We start from the raw sequence: 26,626 nt of genomic DNA, 5'->3' as shown, positions 1-26,626 counted from the left end.
AACAAACCAACCCCTAGAAAAATGGTAGATTTTGATTTTTCAAGTTACTATTGATGGTTTGAAAATTGTTATACTTTTATTTATCAACAACTTAAATTAAAAAAAAAACACCTCTACCGGTTAGAAAATTCTAACCGGGAGGGAAAAAAAACAAGGTTATATTAAGTAATGAGTTTCTTAACCACACTACCCAATTAAAATTAACATTATGAGAAGAAAGCGATAAATAAGAAACTGAAAAAACAGAATTGAAAAGAAAATCGTTCTTATCAAGTTTCGTACCAAAAATCGTCCCATTTCGAGTATTCCATATAAACCACCAAGCAGTGAAAATAATCACCTCAATCGCATCCTTTTACTTCATCACCCATCTAGACGAATCCAACAAGTTTATAAGGTTTTTCAGCTCAAAACATGTAGAAAATCTAATTCTAATCAACGACCTATTGCTTTCCATAACCTGGACGCTATGAGAAACCCACCAAATACATGATCCAAAACCTCCACTGAGTTCAAGCAAACATGACAAAGAATGGAAGGAATATCCACACATTTGATCGTAAGGTTATATCTAGTTGGTAATTTATCCATTAACAATCGCCAACATAAAACGTTAACCTTTTCGGGAACAAATTTATTTCATCTAGTACAATAAGAGTGTAGGACGCACCCGGTAACTCTCTCCAATAAAGAAACATTCTAACACTTTTAAACAAAAAATTATTATCATGGTCTAATTACCACACCCAATGATCATTTAAGTTTGATAAAGTAATTACATACAAAACCCCGAGAAAATCATTTAGTTGCTTCAACTCCACCCCACTTCTCGGCTCTCTTCTCCAATTCAAAACCCAAGAACAATTAACCAACCTCTCACTTAAAAAACAATTTTCGTTAACTTCTAAGTTGAAGATTCTCAGAAATCTCGAAGATGAGGGTTTTCCAATCCAGATGTCTTTCCAAAACAATGTTTTATTTCCATTTCCCACCATTTTCGAATGACCGAGAGGGGCAAAAGTTTCTTATCATTTAAACTAGGTATATTGGTTTTTATTAATCCCAACTATCGTCTTTTGGTCACTGTCCTAACTAGTGAATTGGATGCTGACGGTCCCAACTTTTAACGTATTTATTCCTAACGGTTCGCGACTAACAGAATCCTAACGTCGTTAGTTTCAGGTCGCCGGGAAAACGTTTTTGGTCACAAAACTTAAATTTTTTTCCCAAAAACTCAACATTTTCGTCCCAAAACATCTTGGTAACTTTTTATCGGACCTTTAGGAACCCTTTTCTAGTAAAATCCCTAATTATTGAGGTCACTGGAAACTTAGAACCATCATCGGAATCGGTTGATGGTGCTCAAGTGGGGGTAGTTGGTTGGCAGTGGTTGCGGTGTTCAGGTGGTGTTTTCCGGAAACAAATTTGACTTTTCCTGCCAAAAACATTTTTCTGATGACCTGAAACTAACGACGTTTAGGATTCTATTAGTCGCGGACCATTAGGAACAAATACATTAAAAGTTGGGACCGTCAGCAGCCAATTCATTAGTTGGGACCGGCAGTGACCCAAAGACAATAGTTGGGATTAATAAAACCAATATACCTTTAAACTATTCATCTCTTTAATAATGATAGACCAAATACCACTCCCTTTCATATTACAAGACATACCATCTTGCTTAAGTTTCGAGCCATAAATCGCCTTTAAAACCCTCACCCATAAGGAATTTGGATTGTTAACGAATCTCCATCTACATTAAGGGAAGATTAAAATTCTTCAAACTACCTACACTCAAACCCCCTTTAGATTTATCGGCCAAAACATAATTCCACTTAAACCAATGCCATCTCCGTTTTTTCTCATTCCCTCCCCCAAAAAAACCTCACCCATAAAGATTCTATTTTTTTTTGTAACACCAACAGTTAACATGAAAAGAGATAAATAGTAAATCCCCAAGGATCAAAGTACAGAAGTGATTAAGGTCGATATGCCCACCGGATAAAAGATTAGCCTTCCATTTTGACAAGTTAGATTTAAACTTCTCCACAAGAAAATCCCAACTCCGAATACTTCCCATTGCCCCCACGGGAAGACCTAAATACAAAAAGGTAGATTATCCGGTTTCCAACCTTTAAAATTTGTAAAGGAGACCACCTCTCTCTAATCCAACCCCACCACATAAAGCTTTATTTTATGAATATTTAGCTTTAAACTTGAAGCCAAATAAAAACAATTTAAAGTCATAACCATATTCTTGATATTTCTTAGAGACCACTCTCCAAGAATAATAATATTATCGTCATAAAAAAGATGAGAAATTTCAAACTTGCATTTGCCTATCCGGGCACCTCTAAAAAAGCCATATATTCAATTGCCACATATAAACCTTTGATTGGTAAAATAAACAAAAAAGGAGATAACGAGTCTCGCTTATGGAGACCTCTTTCAAGTGAAAATTCTTCAGTAGGACTCCCATCTATTAGCGTAAAAGCCCTTGCAAAGAGCAAGCAAGCCCGAACCCACTTCAACCATTTGCTCCTAAAACTGAGGAAGTGCATGATAGAAAAAAGATAATCCCTATTGAGAGAGTCATGAGCCTTTGCGAAATCAAGTTTCAATAAAAGAAGATTACGATTTATACGTTTATAATCATCCAAAACCTCATTTAACATAAGTGGCCCATCAAGAATCCTCCCCCCCCCCCTCCCCTAATATAAGCAGATTCATTAACTTATATATAAATATATGTATGTTTAAACAAAATGAATCTTTTGTGGCCTAGTGGTAGGAGGTTTGGGTTCTCCAATGGAGACCCAAGTTCGAATCCCACTTGTGTTGCTTTTGGATGAATATTGGCAAAGAAGGATTTGAGCTAGTCCTTGTGCAAAGGCTGTCAGTTCGAACCCAGAGCCCACCCGGGTTTTCGTCCCTACGTGTGTTACGCTAGAGAATTCTGCTCTTGTGGTGGCTAGGGGTATTCAGATTTCGATTCGCATTCGAAACATTCGAAATTCGATTCGAATTCGGTTTTAAAAAATTCGAATTCGATTCGATTTGTATTCGAGTATATTAATCGAATATGAATTTATGATTTATTATTCGATTCGAAATTCGAATTCAAATTATTTATACATATATGTATATATATATTTTTTCATTTGTGTCAAATTCATAAATAATAAATATCCATTACAAATTATTATATCCAATATGCCATATTATTGTTTCCTAGCATATACTAATATGGGTGTTATTTACTTCTCGGTTAGAATATTTTGAATTTATACTATTTGTTGTTTAGTTTTGAATTTATTATCATGTGGTATTGTATCTACTTTAAGTTTATATGTTTTTTTTGTAATTATGATTATGGTTTTCAAAATTTTAGCATAGGTCAACTTGAGTTATATTGTATTTATTCGAATTAAAATCGAATTCGATTCGAATTCGAATTTCAAATACGAATTCGAATCGAATTTCGAATTGGGCATATAACATGAATACGAATATGAATCGAATAGTTCAACTTTTAATCGAATACGAATACCGGCAAAAAAAACAATTATTCAGATTATTCGATTCGATTTAACTTGAAAATTCGTTATTCGATGAACACCCCTAGTGGTGGCACAACGACTGTCAAGTGGCAGTCGGCAGTATGGTTTCCCGGGAAAGCCCAAGTAAAACTCTGAAGCCAGCGTGAGCCCGGTTAAGACAACATAGTCTGGCCAGAGTGTGACAACAGGGCTTTCCAAATTTGGAGAGTGTGGTAGCCTATATATAAGAAAGTCCCCCGTTCTAAGAAAAAGAAGGCAAATCTTCTAAATTGTATTATACAATTTGTATAATTAATGCAATTGCTTCAAGTTTCTAATTTGTCATGTTACTATTTGTTATTGATAGGGCTTGGAGATAGGTGCACCGGAACAGTAGCCACAATTTACACTGATCTTTTAAGCGAGTATTCTAATACTCAAGGATATTGCATGTATGCTTGTTTTTAATGTGTAATCCTAAAAATCTATTCGGAAAAGGGAAGGATGGATGAATAAGCAGAGAATTGGAAATGGTGAGTGGGATTCTTGGTTTATGCCCCTTGAGGACCAGGTACAGGTTTATGTTTATCAATATTTGTTTTGATAATATTTCATGTAATGAATAGTATTTGACTAGGGATTTTTGTGTTTAGGTTGAGATAGCTTGTGAGAAGGTAATGAAACTTATCAAAGTAATACATTTTCAATCGTTGATCCGTTTCTAAACTATGCACATATACTTTCTATGGTTATCAGGTGAAGAACATGGGCGAGCTCAGTCAAGGTTATAACATAGTTGGACTTTCCCAGGTCAGAATGATCAATTTCTACATATAATTGCATTTTTATAAAAAACTGGCTTCTCCAAGTACAAAAATGTGATCTCATTGGATTTTTTCAACAACAGAGATTTATAAAAGAACATAGAAATAACGATAAAAAGGTGATTAAAATATTTATTAGAAAATTAAACGCCTAAACCAAAAACACCACCAGCCCTGGAAGATTTCACACAAATTATGACTTCATTAATACAAGTAATGAACCAATAGTTATAATAAGAAGATTTAATCAAACAAGCAATAACAACGAATCTCGGATCAATCCTTAAACTTGGTGAGCGGAAATCACTAAGTTTATTCGGATCTCGGACCAAGAAAACAGACAAAACTCACACACTTTAGATAGAGAAATGGGTAGAGAAGATAGAATATTATTTTATTTAAAGTTGCTTAGTGTATGAAGTATAACATGATATTTATACTCCAAGCCTAGGTTAATTACATTATGGGCTCAAATGGGATTGCCCATTGGCTTGTTACACCCATAAGTGTCTTGAACCCATACAATAATTAGACGAAAGCAAAATTAAACGACATACAGTTAAAAACTATTTAATACATAAACCTTCTATATTTAGCCCTACAATCTTTATCTAGGCTTTTGTATAGATAGGTTCTTTCGTCTCTAGACACGCTTGGTTTTCATTCTTAGCATCTGCCATCTCGAAGTTCAATGGATCCAAACTCCTTTGGACTCGGGTGCTTCTCTATTTTCCATTCTTGGTGACTTAGTTCTCAGCCTTATTTGCTTTCTTATTTTCTGGGAAAGGTTAGCAGTAATAGATTTATGAACATCAGGTGTGGAAGGCTCGACATCCTATTCCCTCCTTTTATTAACTTTCTTGAGCCGAGTGGTTTTGTTTCCTTTCGTATCAGCGGGTCTTCAGGCACGATAGATCATCTTTAGGTTCAACCACCAGCTTTTCACATTTCGTTTTCTTTTGCATGCTTTAGCATCAGCATCTGCAACTTCAACCTTTTCAAACAGATGCTTGTTCATGATCTGACTAAACGGTCAACTGCACAACACTTAAAAGATAAGATGCATTCGCTCCCTATCTTAGGGTCAATGAAATTTTAAGTTTTCAAAACGCACCCTTTGTTTTTAAAATTTTAAAAAATATCCCATGTTTTTCAAAAATTTGCACTTTAGGTCTCTAAACTTTGTAAAATTAACTTGTTGACCTCTTAAGCTTATAAAGTCTTTAAAATCCCAAAAGTTCTAATGTTTAAAAAATAAAACAAAATTAAAAATAAATAGGATTCTTTAAACCTTTTGATAAAACATAAATATTTACACACAATTTCAGAATTTTCTAATTTGCCTACAATATTGTGAGATTTCCAACAGAGAATCATATTGATTTTGACGAGTCAACACATGCCAAATTTTCATATATATATATATATATATATATATATATATATATATATATATATAAATTTACACAAGAATGAGTAGTCTACGACAATCATTGATATTGATGTTCGCTTAAGCTTACGAATCCAAGTTTGCTTACCGGCATTAGATATGTTAAGATATAAGTTTAATTAGACTATCAAGCTAGTGTTCCCCACATACATGACATACCTCCATAATCAAAATATGCGCAAGCTTTCATCATACAAGGTGAATATACATGTTTGTTATATGTAGGGTCTACATATGTTGTGTCTCAGTTTGGATCCGACGATTCTCTACAAGGGACAACATATGGCTGATAGCGGGAGTTGTAACACCCCGGCTTAAAGCGGAAACGCCCGAGTGTGACGTACAGATTGTTCAAACACACGTGACACTATTTGTTAACAATAATAACATTAATTCATTTAAAGCATCATGTAACACAATGTTTGAAAGTAACCATACAAATCCAAATTACAATCAAAATGATAATTTTGTTTATTAAATAACTTAAATATTCTAAGTGTTTTCTCGTCTTCAGCCTCTAACAATGGTACCTATAACATATATATAAAATACGGTCAACTAACTTAATAGTTGGTGAGTTTCCCACAAGTTTGAATAAATACATAAAAACCTTGCAATTCCATGAAACTTGTGATAATTAAACTAATTCGCATGCAATGTCCTTTCCAGTTGGCAACAGCTAACGTACTTGGATCGGGGGTCCCTTTTCCACTCATAATAAAATGGTCTTGAGTGCAAAGGGGGGCGTATGATCATACTTATTGAGGCAACCACTTGCTGAGCACATAATCAAGTAAGCACATATAACACACAAGTCCACGATATGAATTTCAGTTTAATAGCTGAGTATAAAATCGATTTGCGTTTAATAGGATATATATGCTACCCCTAAAAGTAAAAGCTTTAAAGGGGGGGGGGGGTGTGAGGAACTCACCTTAGTAATTGAGGTAAAAACGGAAATCCGAAAACGTTGATAAGATTAATAACAACCAAAGAACCGAACGCGTCATGAACTTCGAGATGAGCGATCCGCACTAACTATGATAAAGAAATACAAGACTTAATCGCTAATCTTACGGGGTTATTTATTGTGTAAACTCATATCGAAAATTAATTAGTATTATAGCTTTTGATTATTATATTAATGTTTATGTTTTAACAGCAACTTGATTAATATTATGGTATATATATTTAAACGACAAAGGTACGAGGTTTGCATGTTCGAATTACTTAAACTAAGGATTGTAAGTTGGTATTAAAATTATTGTTTAAGTGAAATGAATTTTTAAAGAATTAAAGTTTACTTTTATCATTAAGAAATGATTTTTAATTACGGTTTACGAAAACGAAAATTTTGGTTTTTAAGTGTAAAAAGGTGAGATATATTTTGTATTTAATTTATATAATTTTTATTTAATTTATAAATAATTTTATAGTTTTATTATGATTTTTAATTGATTAATATAAATATTAAATTATTGTTTTATAGTATCTAATAAACAAATGGTGTCTGACCCGGGTTTCGAACCCGTGTCTCTAGGTTACAAGGTCCAAGTGTTAACCAACTGTTCTGAAGCTTATATTCGTTAAAGTTATGGTTTTTATTACTTAAATATAATAACACATCATGATATTTTGATTAATTATATATAACAAAAAAATATGTTTAAAAACCGTCTGACCCGGGTTTCGAACCCGGGCCCCGCGTATAGCACCAACATAGTCTAACCAGTGAACCATAATCTTAATTCGTTTACATTATGAAAACAATTACATATATATGTTACTACAGATTCATCTTCAAGGTTAAAAAACCATATATTTTGATTCTCTGATCTGGTTCAATGATCGATCAAATTATGTTAGGGGTTTTGATCAGTGGTTAAACGCCGTTAATATACATATTTTACTTACCTTTAATTATCTCTAATTCGCCGGAGTAGGTCTCGATGGAAAACGAACACCAAGAGATTAATTACGGCCAACAGAGTGTGATAGAGAGAAAAAGAATGGTATGAGCAAGTTTAGATGAACACAAAGGTCGTATTTATAATGATTATTGGAGCGTATGAGTCTTAATTGTTTTAATTTGATTATCATATTTTTCGGAGAATGTCAAGGGGAATAAATCGCGGCTACATGACGTTATAACGTAATTAGTCGGTTAATTATAATATAATAATGATGACTTAAGGCCGTTAGAATGATTATTTGAGTTAATTTGCGTGAATTATGGCTTGAATTGGGTGGCCGGAGCCGCCGGACCTCCATCGCCGGAAAAACGGGAATCTAGAGGGGTTGGGGCTAGGTATAATTAAAATAATATAATTTTAATTGAAAATATTCATTTTAGTCCCTGGAGTATTGACTAACATCAAAGTTGGTTTTAATATTTGATTTAATATTTAACAATTTCGTTTCTACCCTAAACTTTTAGGATGTTATAATTTCTGACTTAATATAAGACTTTTGAGTATTTACGTGTTAACCAGTAAGCTTGATTAACGATTAAGTTCGGGATTCCATAATTGAATATAGAATTAAATGGACGAACGTTGAACATAAACTTCGGGGAAACTTTATTAATGAATAAAAAAATAATAATAATGATAGTATATCAACATGACCCAACGGGTCGGGTTTACAAATACAAATACAAGTCGAAATTTGACGAATGTCACAGGAGTGATCTACTCAAAGTTTAAGATTATCGTAAGATATCTTGTTGATCATTAATGAACACATCACTATTTTGAATTATTGAGTTTTAGCAATGGTGATTGCGGGATTAGCACACGGCTTTAATGAAATATCTGTTATGCCCACCTAGAATGGACAAATGTGATACCCAGATAAAAAACAGCATATATACCCGGAATTTCAGAATTTGGCAAGTCTCTCAATACAAGATTTAAGACCATGAAATCATACGCCGATAAAGCAGTAAGCCACTTATGTTTGTAGCTAAGAGAATTAAGTTTATATAGCAGTCTAGCAAGCATACTTAAACGTTATACCTAATGCATCATATAATAGGTCTACCCAGATTTTCCTTTTTAAGAGCATAAAATTAACATAGGCAAGGTTAACCATCTAGTCAACTATCATTTTCTACTTAGGCCAGACAAACTCATTTTCTAACAGCTTAACTTGCATTGGTCCCTCTAAAACCAAGAACATTAAAATCTTTTTGGAGAGTTATAAACTCATTTTAGTTTTTGTTAAGAACAAATCTAAAATATTTTTGGTGAGTTTGACAATTCATTTTCCCTCTAAATTTGTGAGATATATGAAAATATTTACAAATTTATATACAAAAAAATGTTTTTGTTGGGATTTCAAACACTAATCATGTCAAGCTATCCAACAAAATAGTCAAATTGGGCATGATCAAAAGATTTAGCGAAGAGGTAAGCAAAGTTGTTGTCAATATTGACCTTTTCAAACGTGCATTATCATAGTGTATAACTATGTTGAAGAAATTTAAACCGAACCCCAACAGCTGATGTTGGATTCATCACTTGAGAGAAGCCGTTGGATGCAGTGAGTTTGAGAAACACCTGAGGAGTTGTGGTTGAGCCAACTAAACCTGGCAGTCGTTGAAGCACAAAGTAACCTATGAAACCTTTCCTTCTTTAAAAGTTGTCCTCCCATGTTGCTTGTGAAAGACCGGAATCCACCATCGACTGGTTTAACATCAAACATCAAGGATTCCTCCCGCCATATGCCGGGTGCAGCCACTATCTAAGTACCAAATAATGTTGATAGTCCTCTTTAACTGACCCTGCATGCACTAAGTAATTAATTAGACATGGGTTCCTGAGACATCTCTGTCTCGAGAAGGTCAACAGTATATTGACCAAACATGATTTTATTTTCATGGAATCATTTATTTTTAGCAGATGAGTCACTAGAATATGAATAACCCTTGGAACACGAACCAAAAGAAACAACCCTTGGAACACGAACCAAAAGCTTGTTTCCTAGATTTTAAAGATTTAGGCCTCTTGATCTTCCCTTTTGAAACTGTTTTTGACGGATTTTTAGATTTTTCAATCTTAGAATCCTTTTTTCATTTTATATTTTTGATTTCCCCAAAAAGGATTTCTTTTACGGTTGATTTTATTTTCTTTGAATCTCACATCCATATCAACGGCCATGCTGCTAGCTTAATCAGTCCAAGAGTCGGAGCCACTTAAAGCTCCTTTATGGGTGCGATTAAGCTGCCTTTTGAGGTCAAACTGTTGCTTTGACCAGTGCTTTCAATGCTCTGCAAAGTGAGAAGGGTGACTACACACATAATAACACTTTGTTTTGAAGTGCCCATAATACTCATCAGCACAGTGAGACTGACAAAATGATGACCAAGAAGGGGATGAGAAGTTAAAGAAATTGCCATGTCTCACGTTTGCAAAACAACCATGATCATCAAATAAATTAGCATAGTATGTCTCAACATTTCCATATCCATAACTCATGTTCCCATAATAGTTCCTATCTACGTAATTATAAGACTGAGGATGATTAAATTGATTTGTTGTTTAAGAAAATACTTGTCTATTATGAGGTGAAGCATACTTACTAGAAGTACTTGCTTGATTAATCTTTTCAAAAATGTTGGTTTTATTTAAATCATCCCCGATCTCACAATTTGTAGCCAAACGTTTCCCATTATCAACATCAACATTCAAATTATCACAAATATTTTCAACCAAACCATCACAATCAATGGCATTCAAAGAGTCACAAACATTAGCAACTTGTTTTGGTTTTTGAAAATTTTATTTTGTTTTCTAAAAAATGTTAGTTTCTTTATCGTTAAGTTCACTATTCACAACCACATCACAAGTCCTTCTGCCAGTCTTATCTAATGAAGACTGTCCAGGATGCAAAGAAATAACATCTTTAACAGAAGGAGTTTGATCATCAATTGCCGAATGAAAGGGAACAAAATCAACAGAGTCAGAAACATTATCCAAATTATTACAATCCAAAACAAAATTAAAGTTTAATGCATCAAAGCATTCCACAACACGAGGACCACACTCCTTAGCCTCACCACTACTTACTCCACTGGCTTCACAAGATGAAATATTGTTAGCACTGATGGTCTCAACAATGGAGTGAACATGACAAGATGATTAAGGATCAGATGGTTTTTGCATAGGTACATGACCAATGCCATAAACCACAAGAAATTCATTTCATGCAAATATGGGATATGGAGTATAATTAATATTAAACGGAAGTGGTATAGTTGCATGATTAAATCCAATCCTCCTTTTTTGTTTGACTCCCAAATGAGAGTCAATAATTCCTCCTAGAGTCTTAGAGGCAATCTCAAATTTGTCAACTTGGTTTATCTTGTCAAGAAATTCTATCTTGAGAGTGTCTAAAATCATAGCGGGTAGTTAAACGAATATGTTTTTGTTTAGCTGGTTTGCTATTGTACTAAGGCCATAATACCAATATGTTAGTTTATATTAAACGCATATCACTTATAGATGGCCCCCTCGGTATATCTGGGTCATAACCAGACCCGTTTGGTTATTCGTTTGTTCTATACGCTATAAGCGGTTAATCGTTTAATCGGTAAATACATATTAAGATGTACCTGGTTTTGTCATGAATATCACAAATTCCCTTCTAGCAATTTTGATAGGAACCATAAGCTCACTTAACTGAGTATCCCAGTCCGGTTCTCCAATATATGTCAGCATGGTCTTTCACCCAAAACTTGAACTTCCCTGCTCAATCCTCTTCGTTACCTGATTCTTCACCATCTTATCATCATTTACATCCACCATTTTCAACTCATTAACAGGCTTGACCACATTTGCATTCATAAATTTCCTACCAATGTGCCGTGGTTCATTGCAATTTTAACACCTCAAATTTTCTTTGTTGAAGCCAATTGAGTTGTTCTGCCCTGTTCTCTAGATGTTGTTTTTGCCATACTTTTTGATGAATTTTGTGGCTTTGTGGACTGCCATAGGCATTTGATACTTGATATCCATCTCTTCTAGGCCTTGCTGGTTGATCTCAGGAGGATCACCTTATGTGAAGTTAGGTGGCATTAAATTTACTTTCATCAACTCCTCATGGCAAGCCAGGAAAGCATGGACGAGACTTATGTGACAATCATCAACAGGAATGGTCCGAGGAGTAACTAGAGTAGCTATACCATGAGAATTTAAAGCTTGATTCACCATGTTCTGTACTGATCCCTAAAAAGTCTTATCACTATAACCTGCAGATGGCATAAAGGCTGATTACCGGTTTCCTAAACGGTGGTGTAAAAGTCCTTACGACCGTCAGCAATGTGGACACTCGGATGTGCCGGACTAAGAAATGTTGTCCTATCTTGGTTCCATGGACATGCCTGGTTGATTCAATGATCTAACATGATTGGACATTCTGAGTTTATCATCCATAGCATATGACCAAATGATTGAGATCAAATAAGTGAGAGTGTGGTATACATATCTCTGGTATGCTTTATAGTGGTTACATTATTGTTCCAAGTGTAAAGAAGGAATTTAGTAGTTTCTTGTTAATCTCTCCAACACAGTTTATCCCCTCACTTCTCATTTTTGTGTTCCCCATTTAGCATTTTTCTCTTGATTTTCTCATGTTAAGGTTTCCTTCAAATTTTTTGATAAGTGCATTCCAAAGATCTTTGACTGTGGTGTACTCTTTCACAATTTGAGTAATCTTTTTGTCAAGACACACTGTTAAGTACCCGGAAGCTTTTTGAACAACCACCATGTTTTCAAGTTCATCAGTTTCAAAGTGCTTAATGGCTTTTTGATCTCAACACCGGCATCATTGTGAATCATTGGTTGATAAGGGCCCTCTTGTACAGATCGAATCATTCTCATGTCTTGAATACGAGCAAAGTTCATGAAACGGTACTTTGAATCGTTAAATACCTTAAAACGGCCAACTTTGGTTGTTTGTTGTTTGAACCCGATTAACTGTCCATAAGGAGATAGTGTTTTAGAAGAGACTCTCCTTCGGAAGCCATCTTAAAAGGTGTACAAAGATGTGTCAGACGCTTGAGAAGTTTCTAAGTGTTGGAACTTGCAAAAACTGTTTGCAAATGAGAGAATAATCACGCGATTTGAGAGTTTGAGGGTTTTTGCAAGTTATTGTAGTAATTTACAAGACGGGACATATTTGAGAGATGGGACTGATTTGCAAGATGGAACAGATTTGCGAGATGCAACTGATTTGCGAGATGGGACTGATTTGCTAGATGGGCTGATTTTGCAAGATAGGCTGATCTTTAAATCTTCAAAACTTAAAAACTTCAAAAGCACTAACTTTCTTGATCAAAACCCAAAGGAGAAATATATGAGAACCTTAATAGTTGAGCCGATGCTCTAATACCAATTGTAGGTCTTGTGATGGATCTAACAACTAATCCCGGATCCCCATAAACTTAGTAAGCGGAAATCACCAAGTTTATCTAGATCTCAAATCAAGAAAACAAACAAAACTCACACACTTTAGAGAGAGAAATGTGTAGAGAAGATGTAATATTATTTTCTTCAAAGTTGCCTAGTGTATGGAGTATAACATGATATTCATACTCCATACCTTGTTTAATTACATCATAGGCTTGCCCATTGGGCTTGTTACACCCTTTAGTGTCTTGTACCCATACAATGATTGAATGAAACAAAAATAAACGACAAATTGCATTTAAAAACTATCTAATACATAAGCCTCCTATATTTAGCCCTACAAATCCATATAAAAATAAATCAACACAAATAATACCGACCAAAGATGATGAGTATCAAATAAAGATGATATACATCACACCAAGTGAAGACTGATCAGATATGTTACTGAGCGATTAAACCATTGATACATTGAAGAAGAACAATCATAGAAGAAGCTGTCGTGTACTTGACAACGCACAGATCTTGAGTGAATAGATTAGCGGGTTAACAAAAAATATCTTCTAGTTCTTCACAGTGATATAAGAACAGATGAAACTTAAGCCCATAAACATTGCTCCAGATCCAATCCTCTATCTTGCATCCAATCCTAATTGCACCCATTCATCATCAAACAAGCCCAAATGCAAAAATACACAAATAAGCGAAAATATATTTTTGAATACAAATTGAAAGAATATTAAGAATACTTGACACTTTTAACAATTTCCTAACAATATTATAACTTCATGTAACAAAATCTTTGAAGCGTCGTGGTCTTTTTGCAGGGTAACATGATCGGTAGAGGAGTTCTTGAGTTTTGTGATGGAGCACCTCCGGTAAGTCTCTTTTTATTCATTTATTGAACCCCTTATTCAAATATCGCTTTGTTTAATAAGAACATCTACAGACTTTTATGAACATGGATCTTTATTAATTTAAAATCACAACCACAAGGGAAATCGTTGGCATATGTGTGTGTATAGATTGGCTAATTCTGAACCCACATGACTTTTGGGATATGACGGTTAAGATGAAAGTCTCAATTTTTAAACGAACATGGACACGCACACTTAATTAGATAGAAATTTGTTTTCATCTTCATTCGTTTTAAAAAAGGAATATGCTTGTGTTCGTTTGCTACAAATCTAAATGAACGGTTTATGAATATAAATGAACACAAATGAAGAAATGTAAATGAAAACAAACAAATATAAATGAACACCATTTTGATTATTTTCTAGTAATAAGTAAAATAGAGTTTGTAAAACATAAATACTGCTTAATTTTTTTATTAACATGTAAACACACACACACACACACACACACACACACATATATAAACCTCTCTATCCTTAGGAATAGAGGTAAGGTTTGTCTACAGATAGCTTTAGTTATTTGTGGGATATGCTGGGTATGATTGTTGTTTATATATATATATATATATATATATATATATATATATATATATATATATATATATAGGAAGTATAAAATGAAAACCCACTTGAGTTGTGAAAACCCGTGAAAACCCTATGTAACATCGTTTTTTTTGTTACACACGTAATATATGTTGTAACATTTAATACAAAACATCGAAAACTAAAAAAAAAATTGTTTTGCTATTTTTTTAACATTTTTTTACTAATTTTTATATATGTTTTCAGGAGAGAGAAAAAGTTATATTTATATTTACATTTTTTATTAACTTTAATTGTGGATCACAAGTTTCAAACTTTAATTAAAAACATTTGGTTGAAAATGAGTTTCTAGAGTTTTCACAACTCAAGTGGGTTTTTATTTTAACCTTAACTTATACATATATATATATATATATATATATATATGAACATGTTGGGTTTCAGTGGCGATCATTCAAACTTTATTATCAAAACCGGTTTCGATAATAGTTACTAAATTAATTAATCCGACTGATTAATATAAAATGCAGCAGAATAAAACGAGTAATCAACACCGAAAAAAACTGACAGGATCCGGTTATATTCAATACGAGCACAGTAAATATAATAAACAATTTATTATACTATCTACCAATGAGAAAAATTATACCATGGTTAATGATTAACCAACTGAGACACCAAGATATACGAACTTTGCTAGGTGACTAAGTGAGCCAAAACCTCGATAGTATGGTGCATGGTAGCAGCGATAGCAAGTGCAGCAGCTATGGAGGTGACTCTCACACCCTAACCTACGGCGGAACATGTCGAGGAGCGACATAATTTATATCATAGCTCAAAAGACACTAATTAAACTGCACATGTCAATATCTAAATTATTCATTTCAGATCTCAAGTACACAAAAACAAACATTTTTCTCAAAGAAAATAAATTGACAATACAAACAAGACTTAAAAGTAAACTTTGTTAATTATTCGTCATGCAACCGAAGGTCCAATCTATTCTTGCTTTATCCCGTATAGCTACCTGTGTCATGCATGAAAGTTTAATAGTTTATCAATATAAAGTTAAGCAAATAATCACAATTTTTGTATATAATAATATTGAAAATGACAATTCTTGCAATAAACATGAATCACTAAAACTAGCATAATAATAAATAACCTCGTCCCAACGAGTCGAGTTAACCCGGCGGCGTATGATCATACTAAATGAGGATGAGGATGAGACACCACCAACCATAATTCAAAAATAAACACATAGTCACATTCACACACATCACTAATTGAGCAATTGCATATCTATGCAAATAGTGGAATTGCACCATCTAAAACGAATTCATTTAACTTGCGAACGCATACGCCCCCAAAACGTAAAACGGTAATAAAAAGGGGATGCGAATTACTCACCTTAACGAGTGGGATTATGTGATGAGACGGGGGGTAAAAAGTTAGGATAGAGACGGTCGAGCTCCTCGAGACACGTCGACAAAAGTTCCTAATTGTTAACGATAATATTCATCAAGTATAAACGAAATAATCATAATAACGAGACTACGACGGGCTTGGGATTCGGTAGGGTTTTAAGTAAGATTAAATCAAAATATTATTAACGTAATTATCATAATTATTGTGGTTATTATTATTATTATTGTTACTACTATTAATTTTCATTTATGTTTGGTAAATAAAATAAATATTAATTATTGATAAATAAATAAACATTAATATATATATATATATATATATATTAACGGGAAAGTTAAAAGAAAATTTATTTTGGACATATAAGAAAATTTTGGTTTGTTAAGCGAGTGGAAAAAAAATATTATTTTTGTCTTATTTATTGAATGTATGTGTGTGTGTGTGTGTGTATTAATGAGGAAACAAGGGTTCAAAACAAGAAGGAAACAAACCGGGGTTCGGTTTGTCAAATTAGTGCTTATCCAAGTTTATTAATAAGAAAGTTTTTTTTTTTAAAAAAACCCAAAACCGGTATGGGAGACTCGAACCTGTGCCCCAGGCCGGCTCTCAAACCTTAATGAATCACGCGCTAGCCATCAGGACAGCGCCTTAGCTCGTTTGTAAGATGAAAACGGAAAAGGATATGCATAATAGCTCGTTCATCCCTAATTGCAAAAACAAACCCTAGATTCCCAATTCGGGTTAATTGATTAGTATGGATCGAAATTAGTTTCGGTTTTTGATTAAACAGTATAAACCGACCAAAAATCACATGCCAATTACTTGAAATGGTGGCAGGTTGAAGGTGAATGACGAGTTAGGGTTCACGGTATGAACTTTATATTCAACTGATATGCACGACTTTGTATAGAGAAATTGAGTTAGGGCTTAGAGTTGGCTAGTAGTAGGGATGGTGTGTACTCGTTTAATTGAGTTATAATGTGTTTATATAGTGTAATAAGGTTGATTAAATCCGTGGTTTGTTAAGTTTTAAAAACGAGTCAATAGCTGTCAAATCGTCATAGTTTACCATGATAGAGTATCAGTGTGATTCGTTTAAGGTAAATAAACGACTTGGTAAGGTCGATTCCATTGATTTTGGCTGAGAGTTGAGGAACAAGAAGGAGGAGGGGGTAGGGTATGGCGTCGTGAAGGGAAGAAAAGGAGAGGAGGGAAGGATTTTTTCTATTTAATTGCAACATGGTCCACGGTCTTTAGTTATGGGTGCAAGAGTTGGAAAAAGGTAAGTTAGAGGTAGTTTTTGCACATGTTCATAGTTTTATCAATAAATAAATAAAACAATTAAATTTACTTAAACAAATGTGACGTTTTTATTAATAATATACCCGAATATAATTCGGGTCGGGTTGATAATACAATACAAGGAAAAGAAAATATGAAATGTTATAGTGACCGGCAGGCAAGGGTGGCGACGATGGCGGGACTACAACGACGGTGGTGACCAGCGGGCAGAAGTGGGCCGATAGCGGCGACGGTTGGGTGAGTTGAGAGAGAACTTCTTTGGTGGCTAGGTTTATCTTGTGATTAGCCTATTTGATTAGGTTAAATAGATTAACTAATATGCTAGTTAATCCAAGCCGGGCCAAAAAAGCCCATCTCTAACTCAAAAGGCTGGTCCATGTTTATTTGATAAATAAACATTACTATCTCGTTATTATATGCCAATACCAGTTAACTAACTTAAGCGGATTTGATGTTCGTTACCCAAGGTGTAACTCTTATGTGTCATGACTCGGTCGGCAGCACTGACATAGCTGAACTGGTCCATAATATCAATAGTCTCCCACTTGGACGGTTTCTGATTAAGTTCCTTAACGCTAATAGCCAGCGGTGCTCTAGCCACACATGGCTACCCCCCACCACCAACAAGTTATGATACTTTAAAGTAATTAACCAAAACATCTTGGAATACACTATTGCAAGATAATGAGCTTATGGTAATCGTTGCCATCTATTCTTTCTGTATATGACATCAATTGAACAATGAGACATGAATCAAATTCAATCTCACATGGCGTTCAATTATTATTGTTCTCGATATAGAATCAAAGTTATCAATCAAACATATAGTAAGTTTGGGTAAGGCCTCACATTTGACCAGTTTAAATCAACGAGAGCGCCACGATGTCTACCTGTTACATATAAGGTAAGAGTACAGAATCCCATCTTGAACACATACAACTCACAATGAACTTCAGAATATTCCAAGCCAATGCCTTTATGACTTGCAGTTACGCGACAACGATTGATACTGATCAAAGAATAGTCTTTGGTAAACGAAATTTCTAATATGCATTTCAGGTCTAAGGATACTAAATGAGTATACATATATCAAAACATCTTATGACTAAGATCCATGATGATGATTTGAAGCGAGTTACATCCAACTTCATTCAAAATGAGGTCTCATTGAGTCCAAAGTCATAATAGGCTTAGTTCAGAGTCGTTCCCACGAGTCTGACCGACAATGAATAATTTAGAATACAGTATTCATCGATTAAACGCATTAAAATTGAACACAATTACAATATTCAGCATTTACATTTAACCATTAAATTAAAAGTGAACTTAAAAGTATAACCATTTAAATGTTCGTACATCCAAATACTAAATCAAAACAAATGCCTAGCTAATCTAAGACCAATAGCATCCTTGTGTTGGTCATGCTTGTCTTGAGTCATCGGCTTAGTGAACGGGTCTTCTAGGTTTTTATCTGTGTCTACTTTGCTTATAATGATATCTCCTTGTTCCAGTATTCCGGTATAAGGTGTAAGTTCCTTAGAATGTTCTTGGCTCTGTGATGAGATATGGGCTCTTTGTCTTGAGCAATGGCACCTGCATTATCACAGAACACCTTGATTGGTTTATGAATACTCGGAACCACATCGAGGTTAGTGATGAATTTCTTCATCCAATAAGCCTTCTTAGCAGCATCTGATGCAACTATATGTTCAGATCGGTGTAGAGTTCGCCACTACACACTGCTTGTAGCTATTCCAATAAATATCTACTCCATTGAGAGTGAATACGAAGCCTGAATATGAGCAAGAATCATCTCCATCCATTTGGAAGCTAGCATTAGTGTAACATTTCACAGTGAGATCTTCTTCCACTCTCTAAACACTAACAACATATCCTTGTTCCTTTTCAGGTCCTTTGAATGTTCTTTACTGCAATCCAATGGGCAACGCCCGGACTTTGCCGAAAACGAATAGTCATGCTTAAAGCATATGAGATGTCAGTTCTAGTGCATAACATAGCATACATGATAGAACCAATCGCTGAAGCATATGGAATTGCTTTCATATGCTTAGCTTCAATGTACGTTGATGGGGATTGTCATTTGTTCAACATGGTTCCTTTAACAATAAGAACTCCTCCTTTCTTGGAGTTATCCATCGAGAAGCATGCCATTACTTTGCCTATGTATGTACTTTGACTTAGCCCTAGAGGCCGCTTAGATCTATCTCGGTAGATCTTGATTCCTAGAATACAAGAAGCTTCACCGAGATCTTTCATTTGCGAAACAAGATCCCAACCGGTGATTGACTTCTTTAAGCATAGGAATGTTGCTTTCAATGATCAGTATATCATCCACATACAAGATGAGGAATGATATAGTGCTCCCACTAGCCTTTCTATAAACACAAGGCTCATCTTCATTTTAGATAAAACCAAACTCTTTGATTTTCTCATCAAAATGAAGATTCCAGCTATGAGATGATTGTTTGAGTCCATAAATAGACTTATTCAGTTTGCACAATCTATTAGGATATTTGGGACCAACAAAACCTTCAGGCTGAACCATATAGACATCTTTAGAAAGGTGTCCATTAAGAATACGCGGCTATGGCAAGCAATATCCTTATCGATTTGATCATAGAAACGGGCGAGAAGGTTTCATCATAGTCAATACCCTGAGTTTGAGTAAAACCTTTCACGATAGCCATGCTTTATAGGTCTGTACATTTCCATGAATGTCGGTTTTTCTTTTGAATATCCACTTGCTCCCCACTGCCCAACCTTCGGAGGGTAGCTTAACCAAGTTCCAAACTTTATTGTCGTGCATAGTTTGCATCTCGGCGTTCATGACTTTTTGCCATTTCTCATATTCCAGATTTAAGACATCAGATTTGTAGTTAGCATATTCATCATTAGATTTAGCTACTAATAGGACTTCGGGACCATCTAGATGCCATAGGTATTTATTTGGTTTTTTTCGATTCCTACTACTTCTGAGAACGCTCGTGTTTATGTCTAATGTATCAGCAACAACATCTTGTTGATCAGACATTCCAACTTCCTCAACGGTTGTTTGTGGTTCTCGAATTTCTTCAAGATCGATGATGTGCAAAAAGTAGTTATATAATTTATTAATTAAAATACGCTAATCTAGACACTAAATAATAATTCTATATTCTTAAAACTTAACTAAAACTACTAGTCGACAAGTGTAACGGCCAACTCTAGTATAGTTTAGTAAGCCCTGATATCAAACCCACAGACTCTTTAAATTACATTAACTAGCTAACTAAATTCAACTAACTGACATGAATATTTATTAGGGGGGGGGGGGGTTACTTAAATTTAAACTAATTAATAAAACTACACACGACTTAACTTAAAAATCGGATTTAATTCAAATAATGACAAATAACCACCTAGGCCAGAATCCATAATATATCAGTTATCAAATAGTTAGAAAATGGTATGTAACAGAACCGGTATCTTAAAGTATTTACTTAATCGGAAACCAAACAAGGCCCTCGACCATTCTCAATGAGACACCTATGGAACCCTAATAAGTGATTAAAATTACCGGTTTAATTAGACCCCCTTACGGTCGCTAATTTATTTTATGACAAGTAGCTCTATACAAAATCCTACCTTACAACTATTTAGTTTAGCAACGCACTTAGGTCTACTTAATTAATTATTATTGTTTCTATTGTTTTAATGCATATCAACCACAAATTAGTCAAAAACATACAGTAGATGACTTAACAGAATCCTATTATATGAAACAATCACCAGAGACTTTGTAAAACAATAAAACTCATCAAACAATCCGAAGCACACAAATGTATCAAAAGAATAACAATAAACCTTTTACTTAATCACAAGCCATGAACAAAATCATAATCCAAAATAAAATCAAACGTCACAATCATACTCAAGAACAAACCAAATAAATAAGGTTTAAAAACTGAATTCATAAAGAAAATAATAAAATCAAACCGAATAATATATGAGTAGAAGTTGAACCCAAACGCTCTATGCTCGAACCGATGACTTGCTCTCTCTTTTTTGCGGCTGCCCTCCATAATTCTCGACCCTCTGTCGATCTCCTACTTCTTTCTTTTGAACTCCAAAACCTAAAAATAATTCGTGAGTCTTCTGTCTCAAAGTCTTATTTTTATTGCAAACCCCTAATTGCCGACTTCAACAATTTCTTCTCATCTGGGCTACTAAATCCAACAAATAATGGGCCAGCCATCATCTTATGAGCTATGAACTTAAAACACTTGATGGGTCAAAAGTCAAAACACTAAGTAATTTATATGTTCTATTATATCTGAAACACTAAAATAATATTATTTAATTTATGATAAACCCACGAAAGTGGGTTTCTTATTTTTACCATTTATGTTTCTTCCTTTTTTATAATTTCCATAACATGAATTTAGTGTAAGAATGATAAAAAAATAATTTATATGAGGTTCTCATTTAACTAAATTGTATATTTTTTTTTCATTAATTAACAATCATATTATTTTAGCTTGTGGTCTTTTAAAACCTTCAAAATCCAAATATAAACCAATTTATAATAATATTGTATAAAACCGAAACTAAACACTATTAAAATTGTAGGAAATATTTATATAACAATATATATTTTCTAGACCATGTCAATCGACAATATTATTTTCAGTTCCTCGATTGAACATTTCCTTCTCAAGGAAGTGACCCTTTCTTTTGGTAGAAATCAAATTTATATTAGAATGGGGAAAATTATATGCGCTTTGGTTATATATCTGACAAAAACAACATTTATGCCGTGAGGATCAAGCTTCTCATCAGAATCACTGGTGACATATGCATCACATCTCCAAACTCTAAGGTAAGGCAAATTGGGTTTACGCATGCCATATCTCATATGGGTTTGTTTACCTTTTTAGTTGGAATCAGATTGGCAATACGGGTGACGGTCATAAGGGCAAAGCTCCAAAGGAGTGAGGCAAGTTATTTCTACAGATCATCGATCGGACCATGTTTAGCAAGGTTCGATTTCTCCTCTCGTTCACGCCATTATGTTGGGGTGTGCCGGGTGGAGTGAGCTGTGAAATAATTGCACGCTCTTTTAGATGATTGATGAACTCCGAGCTGAGATGTTCTCCACTGCGATCTAATCAAGTATTTTAATCGTTTGACCGAGTTGGTTTTCCACTTCGTTTTCAAACTCTTTGAACCTTTCAAAAATTTCATGCTTGTGTTTCATAAGATAGACATAAGCATATCGACTATAATCGTCAATACAAGAAACGAAGTATCTTTCATTATTTCTAAACATGGTTCTGAAAGGGCCGCAAACTTCAAGTATGCATGAGTCATGGTAGATACTTTGCTCGTTTATTTTTATTAGTGAAGGAGTCTTTGGAGAGTTTTCCAGCTAAGCACGATTCACATTCGTCAAAGGAGTCCAGTCCTGTTGATTCAAGAACCCCTTCGTATTTGAGTCTCTTAACTCATGCCTTGATTATATGACCAAGTAGGCAATGCCATAGAAATACATCATTGATGCTAGATCTGATATGCTTTGACAAATTATATGTCACACCCCAACCTACAGCGGAACATGCCGGTGCATGACATAATTTGTATCATAGCTCAAAAGACACTAAAGTAATTACACGTGTCTATATCTAAATTATTTCATTTCATATATCAAGTACGCAAAGCACAAACATTTTCTCAAAGTAAATAACATTACAACGATAATAAAAATCCATCTTTATTTGTCATGCAACCTAAAGTCCAATCCATTCGTTATTCTCTTGCTTCATCCAATATAGCTACCTACATCATGCGTGAAAATATATGGTTTGTCAACATAAAGTTGAGCAAGTAATCATGATTTTTGTATATAGTAATATTGAAATAAGAGGGCTATTTCTGTCGTCCCAAACAGGTCGAGTTACTCCGATGGCGTATGATCATACTAATGAATACTAATGAAGATGAGGATGCGGACGAGAATGCGATACTAGCAACCATAACTCAAAGATAAGCATATAGTCACATTCGCACGTATTAACTAATTGAGCAATTGCATATCTACGCAAGTAGTGGAATTGTAGTGAAAATTATAATCTATTTAACTTGTGAAACGCATAACGACCACAAAATGTAAAACAGTAAAAAAAAGGGGGACGTGGATTACTCATCTTAGAATATAGATATTAACGAGGAAAATGTTTAAGCGAGCTGGTTAGTTCCGCGAGGACTCAAGACTACTTTGCCTATAATTAAATTTATAAACAATATCAATAAACTAAAGATTATAAACGAATAAAAATAATAGAAAATGACATAGCGGTTATTAATTGGTTTAAAAGGATTTAGAGTCTTTTAAAGTTTAAAAATATTATAAGATTAAGTATTATTATTATTATTATTATTATTAATATTTGGTTTTATAAATACAATAAAATAGAAGTATTTATAATTATATATATATATATACATACAGGAAATTAAATGAAAATTTTTTAGTGAAAGTTAATAGGTCATTAGCTCGGTTTATTAAGCGAGTGGTAACAAAAAATTTATTTCTTTTTCTTTATATATATATATATATATATAGGGGAAGTTTCATGTACATTTTAATCTTAACATGAGAATGTAGGAAATAATACCAATTTATAAAAAAAAAAATGAGAGCATAAGAAGCAATACCAACTACAATACCAAGCTACATAAACAATGATTTATAATAACAAAGAAAAAAATCTAAAAATTCCAACAAAAGAATCAAAATCAAGAAAAAAATAATAACAGCAAATACCATGTAAGACCCCGAATCCCGGGAATCCTACAGTTGGTAATCACATCCACAATTTCACAAAAATTTAAAACCAAACAATTCGTTTTATTTAAAACAAGTTCAGAGGAAATAACAGTGGAAAAGTTTAAGTATTAAAAATCTCAAACACAGGTACAAGTGTCCAAAATCAAATGTAAATAAAATATCTGTTTTATTTGAAATCCTTGACCAGAAAATGCCTTCAACCTTCCGAGTAGTCTCCAGCACGTCCAAGCGATAACCTCCAATCCTTAACCTGAAAGTCAATCTAACATACACACAAAGTCAGCTAGAGCTGAGTGAGTTCAAGTTTTCATAAACAATAATAATAATTTGTTTCAAAGTTATAGCTCTAAATCAGTAGTGAGAATAATAATAAAATAAATAAGTATATTCCACCAAATAATACATTCATCGTCGAACACGCGTACACGGGCCTCTTCACCACGAGTCAAGACTCGAGTAATATATTTGACCCGGACACGGTAAGACCTAAGCACATGACACGAGCCTCTCCACCACGAGTCAAACCCGAGTAATATATTTGACTCGGTCACGGCTTACACATCCAAAAACGTGATACGGGCCTCTTCACCACGAGTATAACCCGAGTAATATATTTGACCCGATCACGGTTTAACATACAACAGGCCTCTTCACCACGGGATTTTAAAACCCGAGTAATATATTTGACCCGCCAAAATGATGATCACACCACACGGGCCTTTTCACCACGGGATTTGAAATCCCGAGTAATATATTTGACCCGGTCGTAATCACCATGCACACACACATCAATAAGCCTACTTACATCATTCTTAGCCACAAGGAACTAAATATCATCACACAACCGTAGGCTATAAGGTTGCACATGCTCATACCTATATATATAGATGAATATATATATATATATATATAATCCCAAAATATACCATATCACAAGTAAGCCATCCTTAGTCACGAATGACTAACTAACATCACTAATCATAGGCCATAGGGTTACGCATGCACATACATATATATATATATATATATATATATATATATATATATATATATATATATCATCCCAAAATATAACATATTACAAATAAGCCTATGGGCCATAAGGTAATATGTAATAGTCAGTCCAAAATACGAACTAAGTAAATAAGTCTACTCGTATTCAATTACTACCAAGCCCATCAACATCCTCGAGTCTAGACCATAACCATTTATATAACCTTAAGGAATTTCTGACCAAACGAGTCTAAAATATCCTAAGGCTCAGAATATAACCTACACCGGATTTTCATAATTGCACAAACATTATCAAAACAATACAATGACCTTCAAATTGTTTTAACGAGTAAAATCGGGTAAAACTGTAATTGAGTGTGTATGCCAGCCCAAAACGTAAAAAGAGTTAAAAAGGGGCATCATGAACTCACCTGACACAAGGCACGAAATCACCACGAGCTAGAGAACCCCTAAGTATGCCCACAACTCAAACGCCTGTCGGTTTACATACAATCATTACTAACGATACCGAAAGGACTCGTTTATCCTACGAGGCGTTCTAACATGGTTCGAGTTACCTAAAGCCTCGACCTCATCAAGTTCAATTATAACAGCCCCCGGGGCCTCAATTGGTTAGCCTGGTGTTAAGTCCTAAACCGAAAGAATTGATCAATGTCGAGTATAAGGAGCAGATTTTAGCATACAAAAGTGTATTTTATTTCATAGGAAAACCATAGAAATAAATTATGAAATTTTTACCAAGGTTTAATAAATGTCTTAGGTTTATAAAGCTATTTTTATTATATTTTTATAGTGCACATAAAAATCATAAAAATTCCTCCAACACAGAAAGGTACGTGCAGCTATTTCAGTGCACAACAAAATGGTTTTATTTTTATAAAAATCATTACCAAACCAATTTAAACGATTCCAATTGGGTTCGATTCCTAACTCAAAGTATTAAGTTCCAGAAGTGGAACCAACCAATTTGAACTTGTCGAAAAAGAGTTATGATGTCAGGAAGACAGACCAGAATCCGTCATCCCGCATCAGCTTTGACACTCAATCTTATAAAATCATAAAAAGCATTCAAATCTCGTCCAAAAATTACATATTATAGAACATCATAGAAACAAGAATCGATCAAAAACAATAAATTTTAATCAAGTTACAGACCGAGCAATAAACAAGTACGAATATGTCAGAAACTGTTTTAATCAAAACTCAAACCCTAACATGATTTTGACAACTCTAGGGTTCAATAAAAGGTTTAATGGTGAAAAACTCAATCCTTGATGTAATACTAACCTTGAATTAGTCGAGAGAGGACCGGGACTTGGCTGAAGTGGCTCAAAAATCGAGATGGAGCTGCTGTGA

At 34.1% G+C, this 26,626-nt stretch overlaps 1 protein-coding gene across 1 annotated transcript in view; it reads left to right on the top strand.

Moving 5' to 3' along the window:
• LOC143541532 (uncharacterized) overlaps window positions 1–26,626 on the top strand; it is a 68,641-nt gene that overhangs the window by 12,433 nt on the left and 29,582 nt on the right. The window contains exons 3-7 of the mRNA XM_077034338.1: window positions 3,907–3,991; window positions 4,062–4,110; window positions 4,193–4,213; window positions 4,296–4,349; window positions 14,050–14,100. Of these exons, the coding sequence (XP_076890453.1) occupies window positions 3,907–3,991; window positions 4,062–4,110; window positions 4,193–4,213; window positions 4,296–4,349; window positions 14,050–14,100 (260 nt within the window). The remainder of the gene's footprint in view (window positions 1–3,906; window positions 3,992–4,061; window positions 4,111–4,192; window positions 4,214–4,295; window positions 4,350–14,049; window positions 14,101–26,626) is intronic.

This window comes from Bidens hawaiensis, unplaced genomic scaffold (assembly GCF_021521415.1).
Source record: "Bidens hawaiensis isolate Kalapana, Puna unplaced genomic scaffold, B.hawaiensis_p1.1 tig00012610_1, whole genome shotgun sequence".
Lineage (NCBI taxonomy): Eukaryota > Viridiplantae > Streptophyta > Magnoliopsida > Asterales > Asteraceae > Bidens > Bidens hawaiensis.
Note: the sequence above shows the minus strand (reverse complement) of the source record. Positions and strands in the feature narration are given on the sequence as shown.